This window comes from Cricetulus griseus, chromosome 7 (assembly GCF_003668045.3).
Source record: "Cricetulus griseus strain 17A/GY chromosome 7, alternate assembly CriGri-PICRH-1.0, whole genome shotgun sequence".
In the NCBI taxonomy this organism is placed as follows: Eukaryota; Metazoa; Chordata; class Mammalia; order Rodentia; family Cricetidae; genus Cricetulus; species Cricetulus griseus.
Window position 1 is genome coordinate 51085828 of NC_048600.1, and position 22208 is coordinate 51108035.

At 44.1% G+C, this 22208-nt stretch overlaps 1 protein-coding gene across 2 annotated transcripts in view; it reads right to left on the reverse strand.

The window, feature by feature from the left end:
* LOC113836627 (teneurin-2) overlaps positions 1-22208 on the reverse strand; it is a 934552-nt gene that overhangs the window by 38986 nt on the left and 873358 nt on the right. The window contains exons 15-21 of one of the 2 annotated variants that reach the window (XM_035448193.1): positions 20687-20948; positions 19643-19910; positions 15610-15753; positions 14863-15112; positions 6740-6760; positions 3581-3813; positions 1047-1201 (exon numbers count right to left, since the gene is read on the reverse strand). In XM_035448193.1, coding sequence (XP_035304084.1) covers positions 1047-1201; positions 3581-3813; positions 6740-6760; positions 14863-15112; positions 15610-15753; positions 19643-19910; positions 20687-20948 — 1333 coding nt within the window. The remainder of the gene's footprint in view (positions 1-1046; positions 1202-3580; positions 3814-6739; positions 6761-14862; positions 15113-15609; positions 15754-19642; positions 19911-20686; positions 20949-22208) is intronic. The other variant, XM_035448194.1, reaches the window with a different exon arrangement.

Genomic DNA, 22208 nt, shown 5'->3' on the forward strand with positions numbered 1-22208 from the left:
AGCCGAGCATGCCACAAACTCTTCCTTCAATTTCGTCTGTCCTCACTCGAGTCCTGCCAGCTCCATCCACAACACTTTCTCCGCCTCAGATGACTAGCCAGGGATTCAGTCATCAAATGGGGTGGTACAGGTAAATAAATGCAATTCAGCCCATACTTAGCTTCCCAAGCCATGGGTCAGAGAAGCTGTGTTCATTTGGAGGAGACACATTTGTCTAAATTGCAAAAAAGCAGCCATGTGGCTTGGAAAGTGGCCCTAGCCCAAGATCAGACAAAGAACAGGCTGGCTAACAAACTACAACTTGAGTGTTTGAAAAAAGAAGTGAACAGAGCCAAGTCAAATACATTCTTCCTCTGTGGAATTTGAAATAAAAATCTCAGTAGCAAGTTGTCAGTTTGTTGGGGAATTTGAGCTAAAATTTATGAGGTTGACCAAGGGTTGAAAAGACTCTTACAGGCAGAGTGAACATACATTCCGGCTTTTTTGAACAAACGCTGAACATTTTGAGGAGCCTGTGATCCCTGCCTCTGTAAGAGACCTGATGAAACACGCACTTGGGAGGATGATTGAGGAGGGCTTCGCTCTAGTAACTACTACACAAAGTGGAGGTTTATATAGTGAAGATGCAATCACTCTAGATTAACAGGGAAGCTCTGATTGACATGTAACACTAAACTGTACAGTCTCAAATCTTTGAAAATGATGGAGACGAGAAATAATTATACAGCAGCCCCTACCCTATAATCTGCCACTGCTGGAGTATGCCACCAGCTCTGCTTCTCAGAGAAGAGTCGCCCTCTCTGTTCTCTCTCTCTCTCTCTCTCTCTCTCTCTCTCTCTCTCTCTCTCTCTCATCTATCTCTCTGTTATTGCCTCTCTTTTTCTTTCCCCCTTCTCATTCGTATCCTGCATCCCCCCCTCCCGCCCCCGTCTTGATTCCTCTCCAAACTAACTGAGATCATTGTCCATAGCTCATATAAGAACATGTGGGAACTACAGGCTATAAGACCTAGGAGTTGGTTAAGGATGAGAAATAAATAGTCCCACCTGGGCCACATCCATGCTGGAGTCACAGCTCAGTGGCCGGACAGCCGTAAGGTCATTGGACCCCAGCAAGGTGGAGATGATTCCATTTTGGTCAACCTTCCGGATCATGGTGGCATCAACGAAGTACATAAGTCCATTCTTGTCCACTGCAATACCTGGGGAGGGAAGCATGGGGATTTTTTTTATTTTGACAGGAGGATGGTTTGTAGAAGAGATGGGAGATGCCCTACCATGATGTGCTTGGACCAGTGACCTTTGTGGGATGGGTGAGTATCCTCAGAACAGTAGCTGTCAGTCCTTTAAAGGCAAACATTTCTCAAGGGCACTGTGCTGTGATGTGCAGGATTCCCAGGGTGTTAGCTGTATTCCCTCCACCAGTGACATCACCTTGAGCTGCAGAGGAACCAGGGCTACAAGTGAAGGTGGAAACAGCCCTGACTCTGTTTCTGTCTCCAGAAAACAAGTTATTATCAACCTCCATTGCTCTAAAAAATGATTGGTAGTATATTATTGAAATACCCTTCACAACTAATCGTGACAACTACGCTGAGAGACAACGGTGCTTTCAGCCACAAACTCCCAATTCAAAATGTATCCTCCAGGAAGAATTCCCAATTAAGCCTTGACTCCAATCAGCACTCCAGTGCCCCCAGGGGACACAGAACCCTAGCGTTTCCCTGTCACAGCAGGACTGATAAGACACAGACTGCAGCTTCTATTTCTTTTGCGTTTTCATTTCAGTGCCCAAGTACAAGGCTTGGCATCCTTAATCCATGCTGCAGGCTGCTTGCACAGTAGCTAAAAATGCTAACAAGAATTAGACCCTGATATGACTGCTCTTTAACCCCAAGCATCTTTAGTCCTTTCAAATAGACGATTATCAATTCCAAGAACTCCCCAGGACAGGAATCATGGAAGTAATACCCATGTTTTCTTATTTTTATTATTTATTTTAGTGTGTGTGTGTGTGTGTGTGTGTGTGTGTGTGTGTGTGTGTGTTCACGCTCAAGTGTGTGTACATGTTTGTGTATGCACGAATGCATCTGAAGGTCAGGAGTCAATACTGGGTGCTATTTGCTTAATTTGTTGAGACAGAGTCTTTCCCTGAACCTGGAACCTGCCGACCTGATATAATCGGGGATTCCCTGTCTCTATACCTCTCCAGAATAGGGATTACAGGTGCGTACCACTGCAACTGTTTTTTTTTTTTTATTACGTAAATGCCACATGTCCTTATGCTTGTGCCACAGATACTTTGCCAAGTAAGACATCTATCCAGTCCTCCCCAAATTCTTCTTGTTTTTTAACCTCTGAAGCTCAAGGACAATTTAATTAGGGTTTAAATGAAAAATACCCAAGGCAGGCAAGTTGTACATCTTGGCAGTTGCCTGGAGGAGGAAGACAGAAAGGAACAAGAAGAAGCCATGCTATTTAAGTTAAGCCAGCATGGAGGCTAGCCATGTGGAAGATAAGCAGGCACACGGCAGGGAAGGGGCTTTAGAGAAAAATTGAAAAGGCCCAAAGTATCAAATGGCCACTTAGGCTCGAGCCAGCTTCTGGAAGAAAAAGACAGAAGACAAGAAAAAGGAGAAGTTTCATCTTTCTGAGGGAGAGAGTCCCTTGGTTAGGAGATCAGATAGACCAACTGGATTAACTTAAGGAAGAAGACAAGGGCAGTAGTTCTCAACCTATGGGTCATGACCATTCACGGGGGATGCCTAAGGCCATCAGAAAACACAGTTATTTACATTATGATTCATAACAGTAGCAAAATTATAGTTATGCAGTAGCAACAAAAATAATTTTATGGCGGGGGGGGCGTTTGGTGGCGCACACCTTTAGTCCCAGCATTCGGGAGGCAGAGGCAAGTGGATCTCTTGGAGTTCGAGACCAGCCTAGTCTACAAGCACTAGTTCCAGACAGCCTCCAAAGCCACAGAGAAACCCTGTCTCAAAAAAAGAAAATAATTTTATGGTTGGAGATCACCACAACATGAGGAACTGTAATAAAGAGTGGCAGTGTTGGGAAGGTTAAGAACCACTGATCTAGAGGTAGTTTGCTGTTTTTTTTGACTAAGAGGAAAAAACTTTGCCTCCCACTGAGCACCCCCACCCCAATTCTTAACTGCTACAGTTTTCTTGGGTATACACAACATGACAGACATGATGCCTTAGATTTTGGATACACTATTATCTGACATCAAAGTCTGGCATAGTGGGAGCTCCTGGTGGCCTCTGCTGTGTCTCTAGCCCCATATGACTGGCACTCTGACTGATGGAGCTAACACTGTCTTTTGGTTCTCTGTGATGGGCAGCAGCCAGAGGTCTCCAGGTATAGACTGCTATGTTTCCATAAGTGGGATATGTGGGAAGTAAGGTTTACTTTAATAAATTAGCTTGAAATCACCCACATATACCCAGGAGCCTCGCAACAAATGATCTTAGGAAAAAAAATGGTATCTTAGACTACAAGGATTCGCTCAGCTTGCAGCAGGCTCCGTATGGGTTAGAGGGGTCTCCTTCTGTGGTCTTTACCTCGAGGGCTCATCAGGGTTGCATCCACAGCCTTCCCTCCATCCCCACAGCGGGCTTCATCAAAGGGCAGACACTGTTCACCAGTCCCTGCCACAACCTCTGAATTCCCAGCCAGGTCCTTGGCTCCACTCAGAGACTTGACTCTGTAGATTCGGCGACTGTTGGTGTCAGAAACGTAGAGGGAGCCAGTCACAGGGTCCACAGCCAAGTAGTATTTGTGTCCTGGGCTGTTGCTTTAGGAGAAGCACAAAGAGAAAAGAAGAAGGGACTATGCAGCTGGCCTCTTGGGTCAAAGGTGACAAAAATCCTAGTGAGCTTCCTACCTTCTCTAGTGTCATTTTATTTTAGTGACCTTGAGTTATATTTCAACACATCATGGCTCCCAGGTACTCATGATTAGGCTTAAGTTTCTCATGCTGTTTTGAGATTTGAAAATTCCCATCAAAGTAACAGGCTATTGCTTCATTTAACTGGCACAAAAGACCCCACTCCAGTCCTGTTTTGGTGAGCAAGGATAGTCACTCAATGCCAGCTTCATGTATTTCCCACGGGCTTCACATGTTGTCTCATGGGATTTAGGAACCCAATCCCCCTGTGATAATGTTCTCTTTTTCATCTCTGCCTCCACAAGACCTCCGAGATCATGAACACTGGAGCATTCTGGAGTTTTCTAAGCTTGTGATGACCAGCTCCCCAGAGCCATCACCAATCCTTGGCCTTAGAGCTGATTGTCCCTAGTGTCTATGCAAATGAAATTGGTATTTACTGCAAAGTGTAGTTAGCTTGCCATCGTGTCCAATACTTGCACTTGATCCTGTCCAAACCACTGTCCAACATCTGAATTACCAGGGAAGAGATGCAGCTTTCAAGTGCTGGATTAATACCGGGGCATGAGTCCTGAGCCTTCCCTAATTGCTAATGTGTGTGAAATAGACGAGGAGGCTGGGGACCCTGGGGCCTGCATGCTTCCTCTGCTATGCCCCTCAGTGTCCTTTGTGGGGCTGAACTGAATGGAGCACGACTTGGAGAACTGGCTCAGGATTAAGACATAGGAAATGCATGACTCAAAACCAGCTGGGGACCTCAGGTGAGTCTTTTGGCAACAATGGGCATTGTCTTTCTTATTTGGGAAATGACAAAAATCAACTCTGATCTTTTGCTAATGGTCCTTCCTGCTCAAAAGTCTATAACTTTCCCATTGGATCTGTTTCTCATGTTGGCTGGGACCAGAATGAGTCCACATACCATTCCAACACTGATTATTCAAAGCCCTCCTCTACTGGGGGTAGTGGTGGGTGCTGCTTTCTAGCCCAGTGTGTGGGTTCCATGCACCTAGAATGAATGCGTCCTTTTTTTGTCCTAATATTTTTCGATTATGTTCTGGAATGATGGGGGGGGGAGAGGTTGGAAAAGGTGAGTGTGAGGTGAGCATGATGCCAGTTGGTGTCAGGTGTATTTGTCCTGTGGACATTAGCTGGTAAATTACTAATTAAAACACTATCATTTGGGTTCTTGCCTGATTAAAAAAAAAAAAAAGTTGGGAAGCTATTTTTAGGAACTATTTGTGCGTTGAGGCCATCTTTAATTCCTGCTTCTCTTCGGGTTGCTATTAAGACTGATAATTGAACTGGAAGTCAAGGTCTTTTGAAAGAGTGGGCTACTTTGGGTTCTTTTCTTTCCCTTCCCTCTCCCTTTGTTTTTTGCCCTCCTCACTTTTTGGCCGAGTCATTAGAGAATATCCATATATGCAAAACAAATTAGGGCAGAAAGGAAAAAATCCATGCCATTTTTTAATTAGATGCTGCACCCTTTCACTAAATGAACAGTAGCTGGCATGATCCTTGGGAAGATCAAGGCGTTGCACATCTGTGCCTATGTATGAGCAAGATAATTAATTCTGGACTTTCTAGGGAACCCGATCTGAAGAGGCTTTTCCAAATCTCTGGCATAGGAGCTGACAGGTGGGGTTAGTTGTTGCTTGGGGAGACCATTCTTCTGGTAGCCCAAACTCTTTCTCACCATGATTCTCAGAGATCAGTTCAGGAACAATGGAAAGCCATGATCCAGATTGGTGGCTGTGCTGAGGAGCAAACATGGTTGGTCTGTGGGTTTCCAGGAAAGGGGGAGTCTTTGGGAGACATCTCTGTTCTTGGAAAAAAATTGGCCTCATTGGGGTATCTATAACCAGCCAATTTTGGGGTTTTCAAGATTACAAAGGCAGAATTTTTTCCCCCTTTCCTAAAAATGGCCATTCCTTAGAGAATGATGATTGCAGGTAATTTGAGTCTATTTTTTTTTTTTTGTCCGATTCTGACCCATTGTCACAAAGGGTTTCATGGCTGGTGTTTCATGGAGTGGAGACAGCATTCATTCCATGAATAAGCTGCCCTTCCCCTTTTCCCCAAAAGTAAGCACGTCTTTTCTATCAGAACACTCATGCTGCATCCATTACACTGCAATGCTCACATACATACAAATGTATGTGTTGTGTATTCGTCAGGTGCATTCTACCATTATGATTTCAAATAACCTTGGATCAGCACGGTGACAGAGACCCGTTAGACAAAAAATACTTGGTCTATACCTTTCAAACTATTCAAGGGTGATTTAACTTCATATAATTTTCAATGTATCTGACTGTTGGATTCATTCTGACCAGCAGATTGGCAATTAATGTGAGTGTGTGTGTGTGTGTGTGTGTGTGTGTGTGTGTGTGTGTGTGTGTGTGGTGTTTAAATGACCACATATCTAGGGGAAAATCATTAATGAGTTGAAAATGAGTTTTTGACCCGTTTCCAGTTCATTAAAGCTTTTGTGAACCCAGTCCAGCATTTACAAAAGCCCGAAGTTTGCCTCAACTGTTTAGCCCAATTATGGACCACACTGAGCAGCCGGGACAGAGGTTCACTGAGGGTTCATTATCTTGCTCTCGAATCTCCCGGAAATTCTAATTACTGTCAGCTTATTTGGTTGCTTTTTGACTGCATTTCATAATTGCAAAAGCTTATCATATCCACAACACACAATTAGCACATAAAAAAGTTACTGTATTTGGTACATAAAAATATACAACATTACACAGAAGCACAAAACAAGAAAGTGAACACAAGGAACAAACGAACCATAGCAAATTATATGGGAAAGAGCTCTTCATCTTACCTATGTTTAAACTCTTTATTTCTTTATAGAAAGAAAACAGAAGGAAAAAAGAACAAACAGTTAGCTGAGGAATTGATGATAATGCAAACATAACATTTTTTTGTTTGTTTGTTTCTTGTATAACAGAACCCTCCCCCCAAAAGCAATCCTTTTCATTTTTTTTCCTTTTCTAACTGACAGTTCCTGGCTCAATTACTTGGGAAGAATCCCTGAATTTAGAGTCCTCCTGGCCCCTGGGAAATGTGCACAAGAATGCTTGGATTCTCTGACAGGCAAAGGTGGCTGTCATGGGACACAGGTGGCAACAGGTGAGACAGGACTTCTGGCTGATGAAGTGATGGCAGATGGGTTGCATCTCCGGGGCAATACCTGTTGACTAGTAATGTCTCCTGTGAGTGTGGTGGTAGGAGGCTTCTGAAGCCAAATTCAAGTTCAGCTATCAAGAACTCTGTGATTGATTTGTAATGTCTGACCTGGGTGTGGAAGGAGCATAGTTACACTTGTGATGCTGATTGCTACTGGTGTATTAAGAGTAAAGTCAGGACCACCCAAAAGACAGGACCCCAGCTCATACCAACTGTGTCTGGCAAAGGCTTTTGACTCCCCAAACCAGTTTCTGGACCTGCTCCATGCCTCCTTGCTCCTTACCCTGTTTACTTGCATGACCAGCACACCCTCACACCCTATTCATTCTTTCTCACTGTAGCAGCCAAATACTATGCCCATTCATAAAATTCACAGGTAATACTATCCTCTTGTAATCAGAGCCAGAGACTCCAGTTAGCACATCACTTAGGAGAGTTAGAAAAAGAAAAAAAGGTTCGTTGCTTTCTTCTCCAAGAACAAAAAGACTTTTTCAATTTCAGCAGGAAAGTGGCTGAAATACAGCATTAAGGAAGAAGAGTAAGTGCCCCATGTAAGGAAATCCACTACCAGATCCTGAGGCTTCTAGGTCCAGGTGGTGGGAGCCCTGCATTCACATTCCTTCCAGCTGAGAGAGGAGGCTTGGGGACAGAAAAAAGAGGGTAAATGCCTTGATTCCGAGGTGCAACTCAGGCCTCTGTTGGGGGCCATCATTAGAGTGAGGTTTACACAGAGATTTCATTTTTATATTTTAGTCTAACATGTTAGTTTTTGGGAAAAAAGTTAATTAAATGATGCTGATAACTCCTGAGCTCTGACTGACATAGTGCAATTTAAGATTCAGTCTGTAAAGCCTGGTGTGTCAGGGTGGCAGCCGGGAATTCTCGCGTCTATTTTATATTGCTTAATGAAAGTGAAATGCTATCTGCCACCAGTGGTAGACACATTTGCCTCTTAATTATTGCAATATCAATTTCATTTTTTTAAACTCAAGATTTTGTGAGAAGACTGGATGGGATTTGGGTCTGCAGTTCTGACCTACTTCTTTTCTGAGAACATCTGCTTTAAGTTGATTACTGTATCAGTGTTAGGGGAAGAGGACAGGAGGGGAGGGGGACCAAGGCACAGGATGGTGTGGAGTTTGATAGACCATGTGGATATGAGCTTTGGATAAAGGCTGAGGTCACAGTTCTTCCAGTCTAGGGCAGGAAACAAGCCCAAAACAACATCACCCCTTAGTCAGTTCTTGCAAAGGAGTACAGATGGCCTACTTTTGACGGACTGGCTTAGGCTTCGCACACCCTCAACAACACAGACCTTCGGGCACACCCTTTAAGGGAAAAGTGCTGCCTCCAGTTTAAGGCACTGAGATAGATTAGCATTTCATATAGAAGAGTCTAGGAGTCTCTGCAAAGGGTTCAGGGACTCTCCAGGGCTCCCTAGCCTATCTCCCAGAGCTGTCATCACCCTGTCTTGTGATTTATGTGTATGTGCTGGTCTTTTCCACGTCTCTGAGAGCAGGATGAGACTTACACATCTCTGCACTGCTGATATTCATAGGAAGGGCTGGGGAAATGAGTCTTTGAGTGCAGGGAGCATGGGATGAGGTTGCTTCCCTTGGCCATGGACTAGCTGCATCCCCCTATGTTCTGTCCAAAAGTCTGAAGCTCCAGACAGTTGGGAGCACTGTTGACCTTTCCATTCTTGCACCTTTTGTGTCCTCTCTTTTCCCTTTCAAGTAGAGTGGAGTTGGGCTGGGCATAGTTTTCCTGTTGCTGTTCTCAGTACAGAGACATTAATTTGGGATACATTTAGTTGAGTTCTAGAGGGATGTGGTTAGGTGGTACAGTACCTTCAGCATCTAGCTAAATTATTGCCAGCCATTCTGTCATAAGAATGGCTTTTGGGAATGCTTTCTGTCCTACTGTGTTGATTCATGTAGCATCTTTGTAGGGCATGTGAGAGCCACTGCAGAATTCATCCTTCATGGTTATATGTACATTAATGACAAAATGATGAATGAACATCAGTTCAAAGAACTTTACAAGATAATGTGAAATGCCCAGAAATATTACAAAGGAAACCTGACGGAGGTTTCTCTAAGTTTTATACTTCCTACAACTTCATGTTTTCAACAACTAATTGTGAACATGGCAGCAAGTTTTTTTTTAATTTATTAATAATCTGAAACCAATTTTGATCGGTTATGTGGGAGGAAAGACTTGACAAGTCTGTTCGTTCTATAGGTAACAAACCAGAAAATAAACTGTCACATAAAAAATAATTAAAGAGCTGGGTGTGGTAGCACTTGGGAAGTGGAGGCAGAAAGATCTGGAATCCATGGCCATCCTTGACTAAGTAGCAACAAGTTCGAGGCCAGCCTGGGCATTGAGACCCTCTTTTAACCCCCCCCCCAACAACAACAATAATCCCAAGACAAAACAAATGAAAACAACGACAAAATTATCTGAAGATAATCAGAGGGGTATGGGAAAAAATTAAGTATCAGGGAAGTGGAATAGGAGTCAGTTAATACAAAGTAACAGGTCGTTTATGCTTGGTGATGTTTGGGATTCCTGTGGCTTTTAAAAGATTTGCCATTTTGTTTTCTTTTTTTCTCATCTTAAATAATTTTGTTTCATTTTTTATTTCCTCTCATCCAAGTACTACCTAGACCTGACCTTCCTTAGCCTCCAAGTCCAGATGAGATTCAGATGGTCAGGGTAAGACAAGGGGAGGTTCTCTTTCCCTTAATTCCATTAATTATTATTATCATTATTGTCTGTGTCTGTGTATGTGAGTGCTGTGTGTCTGGGCATGAGTACAGGCATTCACAGGCTGCAGAATGTTTGCATAGAGGTCAAAGGACAGCTTTTGGAGTTGATTCTATCTTTCCACAGTGGGTTTTAGGGAATGAACTCAGGTCATTGGCCTTGTGCAGCAAGCACTTCTGTCTACTTAGACACCTCACTGGCGCTCACTTTTCATTTTCAGTTTATAATGTGCTTCTCATTTTTAAGAGGGACCTCTTAAAATTGTATTAGCTTTCAGCCCCATGAGCTTAGATCTGTCCTTGGTCAAAGGACTTTAAAAACAGAGCTAAGAGGGAGCCAATACTGTTTGGAGACATGGTGAGTACTATTATTCTGGGTTGGGGGCTTTATTTGCTTTCCTTTCGTGATGCTCATCTCCACAGTTGACAGGAGGGAAGCCGGCATCCTCTCCAATTGCAGTCACACTGTGCATCCTCATGCTCAGTAGGTCCTGCTGGCTGTAGTTACACTGTCCATCCTCACACTCAGTGGGGTCCAGCTGGCTGTAGTCACATTCTCCATCCTCACACTCAGTGGGGTGATCCCCTGTTTAACTCTCAGGTCAAGATTGTCTTTTGGGATTCTGTGGACTTTCAGCATCTGTTGCTTTTGCCCTCCTCCCCAGGCTCCTACTTTGTCCACATCTCTGCCTCCTCCAGCACTAACACATCTATGCTGGACAATCTCTCACCCTGAAGAATGCCCTAGTGCAGTTCCACCATGGGCCCACCTGGAAGACAGGAAGGATGTCTGCTTGGAGGGTGGTCTCCTCAGAACAAAAGCACATGTAACATCATCACTTTTATTTGGAAAATGGGAAAGAATTTCAAACATTAGAGGAGGTGTAGAAGTCTTATGTCTATCAAAAGGGGCCATACCAAGAGACATTAGAGAGATACTGCCTCAGCCTTGACTGCCCTGCTGTGGGTTCTGCTTCTTAAGATGTCTTCAATGAATCCTTCACTTCACTGGGGAGTGAAGGATTTATTTTTGAAAGAAATTCACCCTAAGGTGTTAGTGGTTGATGAATTTACTCTGCTCCAGAGCATTTAGGTTTTCCATGAACCAAGTGGAGAGGGTGATAATTACAGGAAGGGAAATCATCTCTTAAAGGTGGGATGTTAGGCTTTCCAGGGAAGTGGGTGTTGAGAATGCATTAAATCAGAGCACACAAGCAATAACCATTGCACTCTTTCCAGCATCAGAAGTTACTGGAGTGTGGGACCTCTGGCCAGAATGTTTTGTATAGGCAAAATGGAGGAAAGCTTAGTGAGGACTGCGGTAAGACTTTAATACTGTCTTGATTGGGAGGCGGGGCACTGGGATGGGTGAGCAAGGTAGGGATGGGCGCTGACTCCAAAATGGAATCGCTCAGCTGCCAAGCCACAATGGAGAAAAGACATAGGCAAGACAGGTCTCCCCCTCCTCCCTCCCCCCCTCTGCGGGTGACTGTTTTGAAGAGAGGGGATTGACAGCCCTTTGTTTTCAGGCATGTAGTGGGAAGAAAAGAAGAATCAAGTCAGTGTTCTTGTAAAAGCTTAACTTCTAATCAGCTCTGGGTTCCTGGCTGATGAAAGCAAGAACAAGTTTGAAGACAGTTAAAAAAAAGGCGGGCGGGGGGATCATAGCTATCGAGGGAAATTGGGAATGATAGGCTGCAAGCTGCCCTCAATGCTACCAATAGGCATGGCATGTTTTTCTGTGATTGAGCCATTAGCTTTTACCTCTGGTATTGTGATCTCTATAGTTTGAGAGATATAGAATCAAAGGCCGGGTCCAACAAGAGGGGAAGAACTTGTTTTTGAATTCAAGTACCCATCTTGAGTATGAAGGATTTGTTGGACACTGCTCTAGACCTGGTAGAGAGGACCACAGTGTCTACTGTATAGAAATACACACACCCACGCAAAAAGAGCCACACAGAAATAACTGGACAAGGTAGGAAGTAGTGTCCACTCCAATGGAAAACCAGAATGTTACACTCTCAGAGGAGGGGGAGAATTTCTAGGAAGAGGGAACCTTCAGGCCAAAAGTGGTTGCCTAGGTCGAATGGATATGTCTAGTTGAGCAAGCAGCATGAATTAAGATTGGGAGGTGGGGAAGTACCAGGTTAGTACTGATTTGACTTAGAGCAAGTAGAACCCTAACAGAGGAGGAAGTCCATACATGGAGGATTGATGGGGGAGGGTCCAGTTCTTTAGGCATGGTGCCCAAAGACTACCCCTGGAGTGGTAGTCTTGGGTTCTATAAGAAAGCAGGTTGAGCAAGTCATGGGGAGTAAGCCTGTAAGCAGTTCTCCTCTATGACCTCTGCATCATCTCCTCCCTCCAGGATCCTTCCCTGTTTGAGTTCCTGTCCTGACTTCCTGCAGGGCTGTAGAAGTGGAAGCCAAATAAACCCTTTCCTCCCCAAGTTGCTTTTGGCTCATGGTGTTTCATCACAGCAATAGTGAGCCTAACTAAGACGAACAACAACAACAATAACAACAACAACAAACCAATCTCAGGAAGGAGACTTCCCCGGGGGAGATCTGGAGCAAGCTGTTGAGTGTTAGTTTGCAGTCCCTTCACTGAGCCTCCTGCTTGTTCTCTTTCTCGCTCTGCTCATCTACTATGCATTTCGGCCTCTACTTGTACTTCATGGCCTTGCACTCTGTTTCTGTAACGGCTTCTTGGGCTCTTCATCTCAGCTTGAAGTACATTTTCTTCTCCAGGTGCCCACCTCTACCCTTCGCAGGGTGTTCCTTGAGCCCACATTTTACCTCTCCCATCCTCACAGAGGTACTCACATGCCTAGCACTAATACTCAGAAACATCCTATGGAGCAGGAGACTGCAGTTATCTCAGGGGGGAACTGCTGTGTCTCCCCCACCCCACTCCCTATATGTTTCACTCCTTACAGTGCCTGGCCGAGTTTTGGCTCCTAAGATTATTTAGTGATAGCTGTTGGTGGCCAGGTCACTGATGTCTTTCCCAGCAGGGGCCGTGAGGACACTGATTGCCAACTTGATTGGCCTGAGAAGTACCTAAGAGATTAGTGAAGCACTCCTCTCAGTGTGTCATATAGGTGATTCCAGAGATGATTAGGTCACGAGGACTCTGACCTAAAGCTTAATCCATTGATGGATTTAAAACACCAGACTAGACTACAGGGAGGTGGTGGAAGGTGTGGCCTGGATGAAGGATGCAGGTTACTGGGGCGTGTGCTTGAAGGCTTGCCCTGACCCCTCTTGTGGTTCTGCTTGGCTTCTTCTCTGCCATGGTGTGAACTGCTCTGCCATATCTTTCCTGCCAAGATAGACTAAGTGCCCTGAAACCTTGAGCCAAAGTCCTTCTCAATAAGTTGTTCTGTCAGGTCTTTTGCTCACATGGATGCAAATTTAATGGACGTAGACATTCAGTAAAAGCATGACCTATGGCTTATGTATCTTTCATATGGTAGTTGAGGGTCCTTCCAAAGCATCCCCAATCATATGGTGGCTCAGGCCCAAATACTAGGGCTCTCTCTCTCTCTCTCTCTCTCTCTCTCTCTCTCTCTCTCTCTCTCCTCTTCACCTCTTTTCCTCTCTTTTCCCCTCTCTCCATATCCTCATTCCTTACATATCACCCACCAGGTTTAACTGGAAGATACATCTCCACTGGAACATTTCCACATCCTGTCAGCACTACCAAATCACCATGACCCAATCCTGAACCACTGACATAGCCACTCTATAAGTTTTCTAGCCTCCACCCCTGCATTCCTACAGTCCATTTTCCCCATGCTAGCCAGAGCTATATTTTAAAAAGGCCACTCAGAGCATACATCAACTACATCCACCCTCTGCCTCAACCTCCAATGGTTGCCCATTGCAAACGAAATGCAATTATCTGCTCGTCTACATGCAAGCAGACACTTGTTTATCCAAAGTGCATGTCCCTCCTTACCACTCTGGGTTCCTGTGAAGATGCTCTTCAGAGCTCACCAGCACCCAGTCCCATTGGACTTCCATGGGTTCTTCCAATTGGCCAGGTTACTGGCTGGGAATATATCCTTTGCTTAATGTTTCTGTGCCTGGAATGCTTTCCCCCAGATGTCCTATGGCTGATGTCATCATTCAGGGCCCAGCTCAAACACTATCAGTAGTCTCAGTAAGAGAGGTTTCTCTGACTATTTTGTGTTTTGTAGCCCTCTTATTCCCCCTATTCGCCATGCTCCCCATGTCTTGCCCTGTTAGATTTTCCTTAAAGCATTCATGTCTATTTGAAATTATTTTTTTCATTGTCCATATGAATTAACTAGAAGTTCCCTATTGGATCACAAACACAACATGGGGGCATAGTGTACATTCACCAGATACTTGTTGGATACTTCTCTCCCCTCCTTTACTCACACCTTACTCCCTCCTGCTATATAATCCTCCTCTGGTAGAGGATTTGGAATCAACTTTCCTTGGAAAGACATTTTCAAGAGCATTTGGGGTCTCTGTGTTCCCAGCACAGAGGGATCTTGTCTTTAGACTTAGTAGCAAACAATGGCCAGGAGGAATCTTCCAGGATGGTTAGAAATAACCCAGTTAGGCCAGATGCCACTGTGCTTTACTACATCCTAGTAAGTACAAAAAGATCCAGAGGGTTTACTAGGGGAAGCACCCACAGGTGCTCAGCAAGACCCTGTGAATTAGGAACTGAGCTGTAGTGGTCCTCACACTTTGATGTGTGGTGGACGCTGCTACTGAGCTTTTAAAAAAATGAAAGTCACTTGGTTCCTTTCTAGGATGGAGACTCTTTTGCTTTTCTGGTTTGTAGCTGAATTGCTGGCGATTGTATCAGGTACGTGGAAGGTATTTTAGAGACAGTCAAAACATTTCCTGCTCTGAGAACCCCAAATTCAGCCATCCTCCACCCAGAGAAAACCGTGAGCAAGGGGGAATCTAGAAAGCAGAAGTTTTCTTGTGTGGCCATTTACCGTAACTCCAAGATACTGGTCACATTTCGAGAGGGGAAGATGCGCCGGATGTAATTGAAGTCACCGACGAAGAGGCTCCCATCAATCCCCACAGCCAGGGCCACCGGAGCCAACAGCTTGTTGCCTTCAGCAAGGCCGTTGCAGCTGGGACAGGAGATGCTCCTGCGGCGACCATTGCCCATGATACTTGTGATGATGGCGGGCTGCTGGGTCAGGAACTGGTTCTCCCCTGTGCCTTTGTGTAGTATCCCTGGGGAAGGGAGGCAGAGCAGAAGGGGTCACACAACCCTGTCGGGCGGATACTGGGGTTGACCTACTGAATGGGTGGGAAGTGATAGGAAGAGAAGAAAAAAAAAAAAAAGGGAAACCTTTTCTTTCCAGGGAATTTTCCCATTTCCTCATGATGCAGAAAGAGTAACAATGGGAGGCCCGCTCCCAAAGCTATGATGTACATAGGATACTATCTTGAGGGATAACAGAAAAAGAATAATGAGGTAAAATAAGGCTGATATACTGGGATTAACTTTTAAAGGGAAAAATGAGAAAAATCTATGAATCTGGGGGGTATTTAATTAGAAAAATAAATGCCCAAGGAAAGGGCTACTACTTACATGTCAATACTAGAGAGACTAAACCAATGAATCAATTTACTCATGAATGTTTTATTGTGCCAGGGATGGATCCCAGGACTCTATGCATGTTAGGCAAGCACTGCCCACTAAATTCCATCCCTAGTCCCTAACATACCGCTTTTCACGTTGAGGATGTGGTGCTTGTCTAGGGACCAGCCACCAAGGTTGGAAGGGTCCAGCTCGAAGCCCTGAAGCAGGGCTGTCCTTTTCTCCCACAGGATGAGGCTGGGGCAGGTCTCATATTCAAACCCGACAGACACTGTAAGACAAAGGGTTTGGGACAAAGTGAGAGAGAAGGGGTGACTGAGTATTTCTGAGCTCCTTAGCAAGAGTGAGAAACACACATTAGCAGTGACACCTGTTCCCTGAACTTCAAAAGGTGGCTGACAGCTTTGACCCTGGGATTCCATCCCACGAAATCCAGATTTTGAGTTGAATTCAACTTTGAAACTTTATGCAGTGATCACAGGAAGGGATTTTCTGATGAACCTGTTGACTCCCAAAATGACATGGAAGGAGAAAAGTCCTTTCAAAACCTTTCAATACTGAACAAGTCTTCGATGTGCATGGGAGGATCAGGGGCAGTTTCTGTTGGCCTGTTGTTCCCAGAATGTGCTTGTTATGTCACTCATTAGGAGAAAGGCCTTAGAAAGTAACTAGGCCCCTTGATAAGGAGGTTTGGGGGTAACAGCTTGTGTAAGGAAAAGGTTCTTAGCACTGCTGGCCTGCTGGCCTCCAGTGTCTGTAGGTTCAGTGCCTAAAAAAAATCAACCAATGTATAGACTGAAAGGGTTTAGCGAAATAGACAGCATATGGACTGATCATATACAAGAATTTTTCTGTGTTATCATCCTCTACATGATACACATTATGAAACTTATCCAGAGTGGATTTAAAGAATATGGAAGGATGCATACAGGCTAAAAACAAAATGTTATGCCATCCCATGCAAGGAACCTGAGCATTCACAGAGACTGGTATCCATGGGGGTTGTGGATTCCAAGGGATAACTGTGCACCCAGGAGTCTAGAAAGTGCCAGAAAAGCCTGGCATCCATAGAGTGAAGCCTGCTAGTTACAATGGTGTCAGACCCTAAAACTTTCTTTGTAAAAATCTTGCATTTGTCACATGGAAGAGGAAAAGGAGGAGAGAAAGGCACATCAACCCTTCATTCCAGCTTTGTGCCTTGCCTCATCTATTTCCCCATTGGTGCATGTGTTAATCCAAGTCTCAGTTTCTTAGAGAGATGTGGTGGGAGAGCTGAGACCAAATGCTGAGGTGCCATACATCTTTAATTGGAAGGCTGCTCTGAAAATCAGAGGCATTGTTATATGTTTGTTCCTAGTACATTAGACTCTTTACTATGTGTGTCACCAATGGGGATTTTCTGCAGCTTTTGAAAAATCCTGAGATATGTAAATGTTGATATGAATGAAGGATATATATATATATATATATATATATATATATATATATATCAAAACAACAACAGACAAAGCCACACATGCATCCCCACACACTTCAAAGCTGACGCAGTAGTCAGAGATTTGCTGTGTCCATCTTGTGACCTTGATACAGTGTTTCTCACTGCAAAGTATCAGAGCTTGCTGAAGACATGGAAGCAAGAAATGAACACATCGAGACCAGGCCTCATAAAGATGCTAGACAGCAAATAAAGAAGGAATTGCCATGTATGAGGGTCATGTCAAAGGATTTGGGAGTCAGCTCAAAGAGACTCCTAATGACCATACACAGGACTTTCTGACCATTAACAACCACAATAACTTCAAAGGGTTGAAATATATTGAGATATATTTCATTGTGTGAGTTCGTAGTGGTATTTAAGAAAACATTCATTTGCTACCCTTGGAGGATAAGCCAACTCATTATACTGAAAACCAGTAAATAAGGGAAAGAAGCACGTACTTGTCCTTGTGTGAACTGGAGCTCAAATAGCCAAGTAGTTAATGAGAAGCCACCTCTGTATGAAAGTACTCCAGCTAATATTGAAGACTCAGTGACAGATTTAAAATATCATTCTGTAATCCATGGTGACCTCAAATATCTAAAGACTGAGCAACCACACCACTGAAAACTTAAGGGACACCCAACCCCACCAGGTTCCTCCTGGTAGAACAGCACAGTGACCTTTAGATTGTCTTGCCCAACCAAACCTGGGCCAGAGGAAGACTCAAGATCCAACTGTCTATCTTCAGGAGGTTAAACAGCCACCAGTTCACAACCAGCCAACAGATCTGACTAGCAATTCTATGGGCAAACAACCCAATTTCTTCAATAACTAAATTATAAGATAAAAGCGAGAGGCACAGGGAAGTCAGATTAATTTAAAGAGAATATAGAAAGTGAGATTAAAATTACTTTTGCATTAAAAATTATTAGTTTATGTCTGTAAGTGAGTATGTGTGTGCATGTTTTATGACATAATGCTCATGTGGAGGGCAGAAGACAACTGATAGGAGTTGGTTCTTTCCTTCCATCTTGTAGTTTCCAGGGCTTAAACTCAGGTGCCCTTATTACTGACCCATCTTGCTGGCCCCAATTAAAAATTTCTTTTTGTGAAATTTAAGAGAAAACAATCATTATTTTGGTATTATTTCAAGAAACTGAAGTATTAATATTTTATGATATTAAGGAGACCATTGAAATTTCTTCCTTGCTCTTTCCTTCCTTTTTTTTCTTTGTCTTTCTTTTGATACAGGGACTTGCCCAATGTTGCTCAGGCTAGTGTCAAACTAGTGATCTTCCTGTCCCAGACAGCTGAATGCTGGGTTCACAGTTGGGTACTACCAACTGTGGAAATAACCCACAGTGGTGGGTTCTTTGGTGATACTAAGAAACTGTGGTTTTGTGATAATTATATTGTTGGTATGGTTTCTAATTGTTTTTAGACACACATGTTGATATATTCCAGGTGAAATGATGTTATTTCTGGACCTTTAGAAAAATTTATAATGCAGCGGAGTGGATTTGAGTCTGGAGAAGCAGAATTCAGCAGGAGCTGATGGCAGGAGCTAGAGAGTACAAGATTGGAGTTTCATGCTCTACTTTGTGGTATTGCCTATTGTTTCAAGATAGGCTAAAACAGATACGATACTTGCTAGTAGCCAATGTTTTAGATTAAATGCACTAGGTACTCCAGTGACTCTACTGCTTGTAGATATCACTGATTGATGAAGCTTACTTCTGGGGCATATCCTGAGTACTTGTAACCTGCTGGTTGTATTGTCTTTTGAAACTTTACCTGCCCTGACCCTGAGCCATTTCATGAAGTTTGTGATAAGGTGTACTTGGGTTATCAAATGGTTACTGAAGGATTTGTCATAGGGTTCTCTGCACAAAGTGACTGCCCAATAAACACTGCCACTTCCAGTGAACATTTCTGAGTAGCTTCTTACTTTGGTCATGTTGTTCACAGTCCTTGAGAATCACAAGTGTGAGGATAGATAGAACACAAGATGCCAGATCCAAATCACCAGTCAGCTTTGTTCAAGTAGGGGGAAGCTAGGCAGATGCCAATCTACAGATCCAGTTTTCATAACCAAAGGACCTTTCTGTGAGGTACATCATTCCTGAGGGTAACACAGCTCAGAGGCAAAGCTTGGAAATAAACAGTGTGGCCCTCAGATCCCCTCAAGCCCAATTGCTTATTCCAAGGTACATTCAGTACCATTTGCAAGTGCGCTCCCTAGTTCATGAACCAGCCCTTACCTACCAATTGACATCCATCTGCTTTGACCACCACATTCTAGATATTGTCTCCCACAATCATTATCTCTGTCTGGAGTACCCCTTTTCTGATTTTCACATGGTTCCTATTGGTCACTCAAGTCTTCAATTAAACACCACTTAAAATGAGGGGCTTCCCCAATTGTTTATCCACGGCTGTCCCTCCACTCAGCATGTGTCATTTATTTTTATTTTCTTTATTACTAGCACTCAGCATGGCTTATGTTTCTTCATCCAGTCAGTCTTTCTTATCTTGATCCTCCACTGGAATGTAATCCCTCTGGAAGAGAGACCTTGTCTGTCTTTTTGGCTACTGTGTCTTTATTGACAGGTAGAGTGCTTGGAATATGTAGAAACACAACCAAAGCCACGACTGAAAAGCAGTTGAGACCAATACATACCGACAGCATCGGATAGCCCATATACCCTTTGGCCATAAGCATCAGTCTTGTCCCAGATGAATGTGTAGGCCAGGTTGGGAGAAGCCTGGAATGACTTCTGGAAGAGATGCCCCTCTACAGCAACCATCAAGTGAACCCTGATGAGGTTCAAGGGCACTGTAGACTGGGTCATGGTGATCTTCAGCAGTGACTTGTACCCTGCAGTTCTAGAACTGAGATAACGGAGCTTCACATTGGAACCTGGGAGCTCAATTTCTTCGTGAAGAACCTGGAGGGGAAACACACGGTTGATCTACTACGTCAAACACACCCAGGCAGCTGAGCTGCTTCCAAACTAGCACTGCTGTGAGCTACCTCCCTCACTGAGGCATCACACCTTATATGGGTGCATGAACCACTTCTCATGGCCGAGAGAGAAGAAAAGAAAACCAATCCAAACTTCATCCTATGCCATGGAGTAAAGGGACTGAGGTTATGATTTTTGGATTAATAATTATTCTTGGCCACAGTTGTATTTCTCTAAAAAAAAAAAAAAACAACACCCCACACTGTTGGCAAAGATGTAAATAAGAACAGCAGGCTTTATTGCTAGCTGCATGTAAGGAGGCCACGAGAGGCTGTAATTATATGAACCTGCAACTTTCACTGACAATTGGTATAAAGCAACAGGGAGGCAGTAATGTAATATGCCCTCTGTCGTAACACCGATGTAGATCATTAAAGCACCTCTTATCATGTATCTCTGTGACTAACAGGAATAAAAAGCAATTTGTAGGTGGGTTGCACATATGTATGTTGTTTTTATCTTATTAAAAGCTCTCGTGGCTGCCAAAGTCTTGGGCGACTCTCTGCAAGCATTTGGAATGTCCAGGACAGATTCAAACTGTCTCCTACAATGGCTATAAATTCTATATTTTGTTTCTCCATTTTAATATTAGCTACCAGTACACTGGGGGAGACAGAGACGGTGGAGGAAAGTTAGCCAGTTGGGCTTAGTTTGGGAAGTATGGAGGACATTTCTCATGCTCTGGCATCTGTCCCTACCTGGGTCTCGGGCACAATGGGGTTCGCTGCAGGGGAAGCACTGAAGAAGGTGGACAGAGGGGAGGAGATGATGATTGGATCAGGCCGGACAAAGCCACTGAGGTCACAGCTGGGGATGGAGTTCTCCTCGGTCTTCATTACCAGGGTGTCCATAGCATAGAAGCTATTCCACGGCAGCCACACTGTGCGCTCCTGGCTCATGAAAGGGGCCCGTTCGAAGTGCAGAGTCAAGGCGGCACCCCCATTGGCAATCAGATCAAACCTGGAGAGGGGTCAATAGGGTGATTAAGACTCACCTTCAGCCTCCTTATTTAAGAGCTGTGGGAGGGACAGAGCTTGGTAGGTAGATGGGCTAGGCCGAAACTTACTAGTTATGTGGCTCTAGGCAAGTTACCAGCCCATTTTGAGCCAATCAGATTCACCCACCATTCACCTTTCAATTGGGAATGACAGGCTTCACCAGGACAGTGTAACAGAGAATGAAATATGCTGATGAGTTCAGGGTAGAGGTAATCTAAAGCCAACCTACCACCTGTTTTGGGAATGGCAATTATATGTGACTGGCATACATTTGCTTTTGTGTCCTCCATGGCTGTGCTCTTGCCACAAGGACAGAACTGAGACGTGACCACAGAAGCCAGGCAGTCAGCAGAGCCTAAGTGATTCACTATCTAGTGCTTTGCAGAAAATGCTAGCTGATCCTGGAATAAAGCAATAGCACTAAGGGTGAGAGATATGTTGAGCAGGAGTGTGGTCACAGGACATGGGCAGGGCTCATGAGCACATGTTGTCAACCAAACTCTGCTATGCTCTTGGAAACAAAGGCAGTGAACCACATTCCTGTTTGTACCTCAAGAGAGAGATGGGGATGAGCTGCTTGTAAGGTAGCTTGTAGAAAGATGTGCCCCAACTTGAAGCTGCACTCTTCTGGACTATCAAGTGTGTGGGGGCAGTAGTGTTTCTGTCTTGTTCACTCCAGAATCTCAACTGCTTGTGTTATAATAATGTCCCAGAGAGAGTATACTGAAAGTAAATATCTGCACCATATGTTTCACCCTACTTGGGTTCCATGCCTGGCGATTTTTAGTAGATATATAATGAATGAATAGAGTACACAGAAATTTTAAGGTGCATGTTAGAGCACGCAGACAATAACTTTTTGCCCTGCTGCTAATTTGTTTATGTGTTTGCTGGCTCTTCATGATGTTGGAGACAGTTTTGTCTTTGACACACAAGGAAGTCAAAAGTTTCTAAGCACACCTGTAATCTTGGTAGTTGGCAAGCTGTGGTAGTAGTATTACTAGTTATAGACAAGCCTGGGCTACCCAGTGAGATCCTGCCTAAAACAGCATCAACATCAACACAACTGACTGAAAACAATACTGTTCCCAGCTAATCCTGTTGGCATAAAAGAATGAATCTGAAGCTAGGTGGTAGAAGCCCACGCCTTTAATCCCAGAACTCAGGAGACAGAGGCAGGTTGATTTCTTGTGAGTTTGAGGCCTGCCTGTTCTAAAAAGTG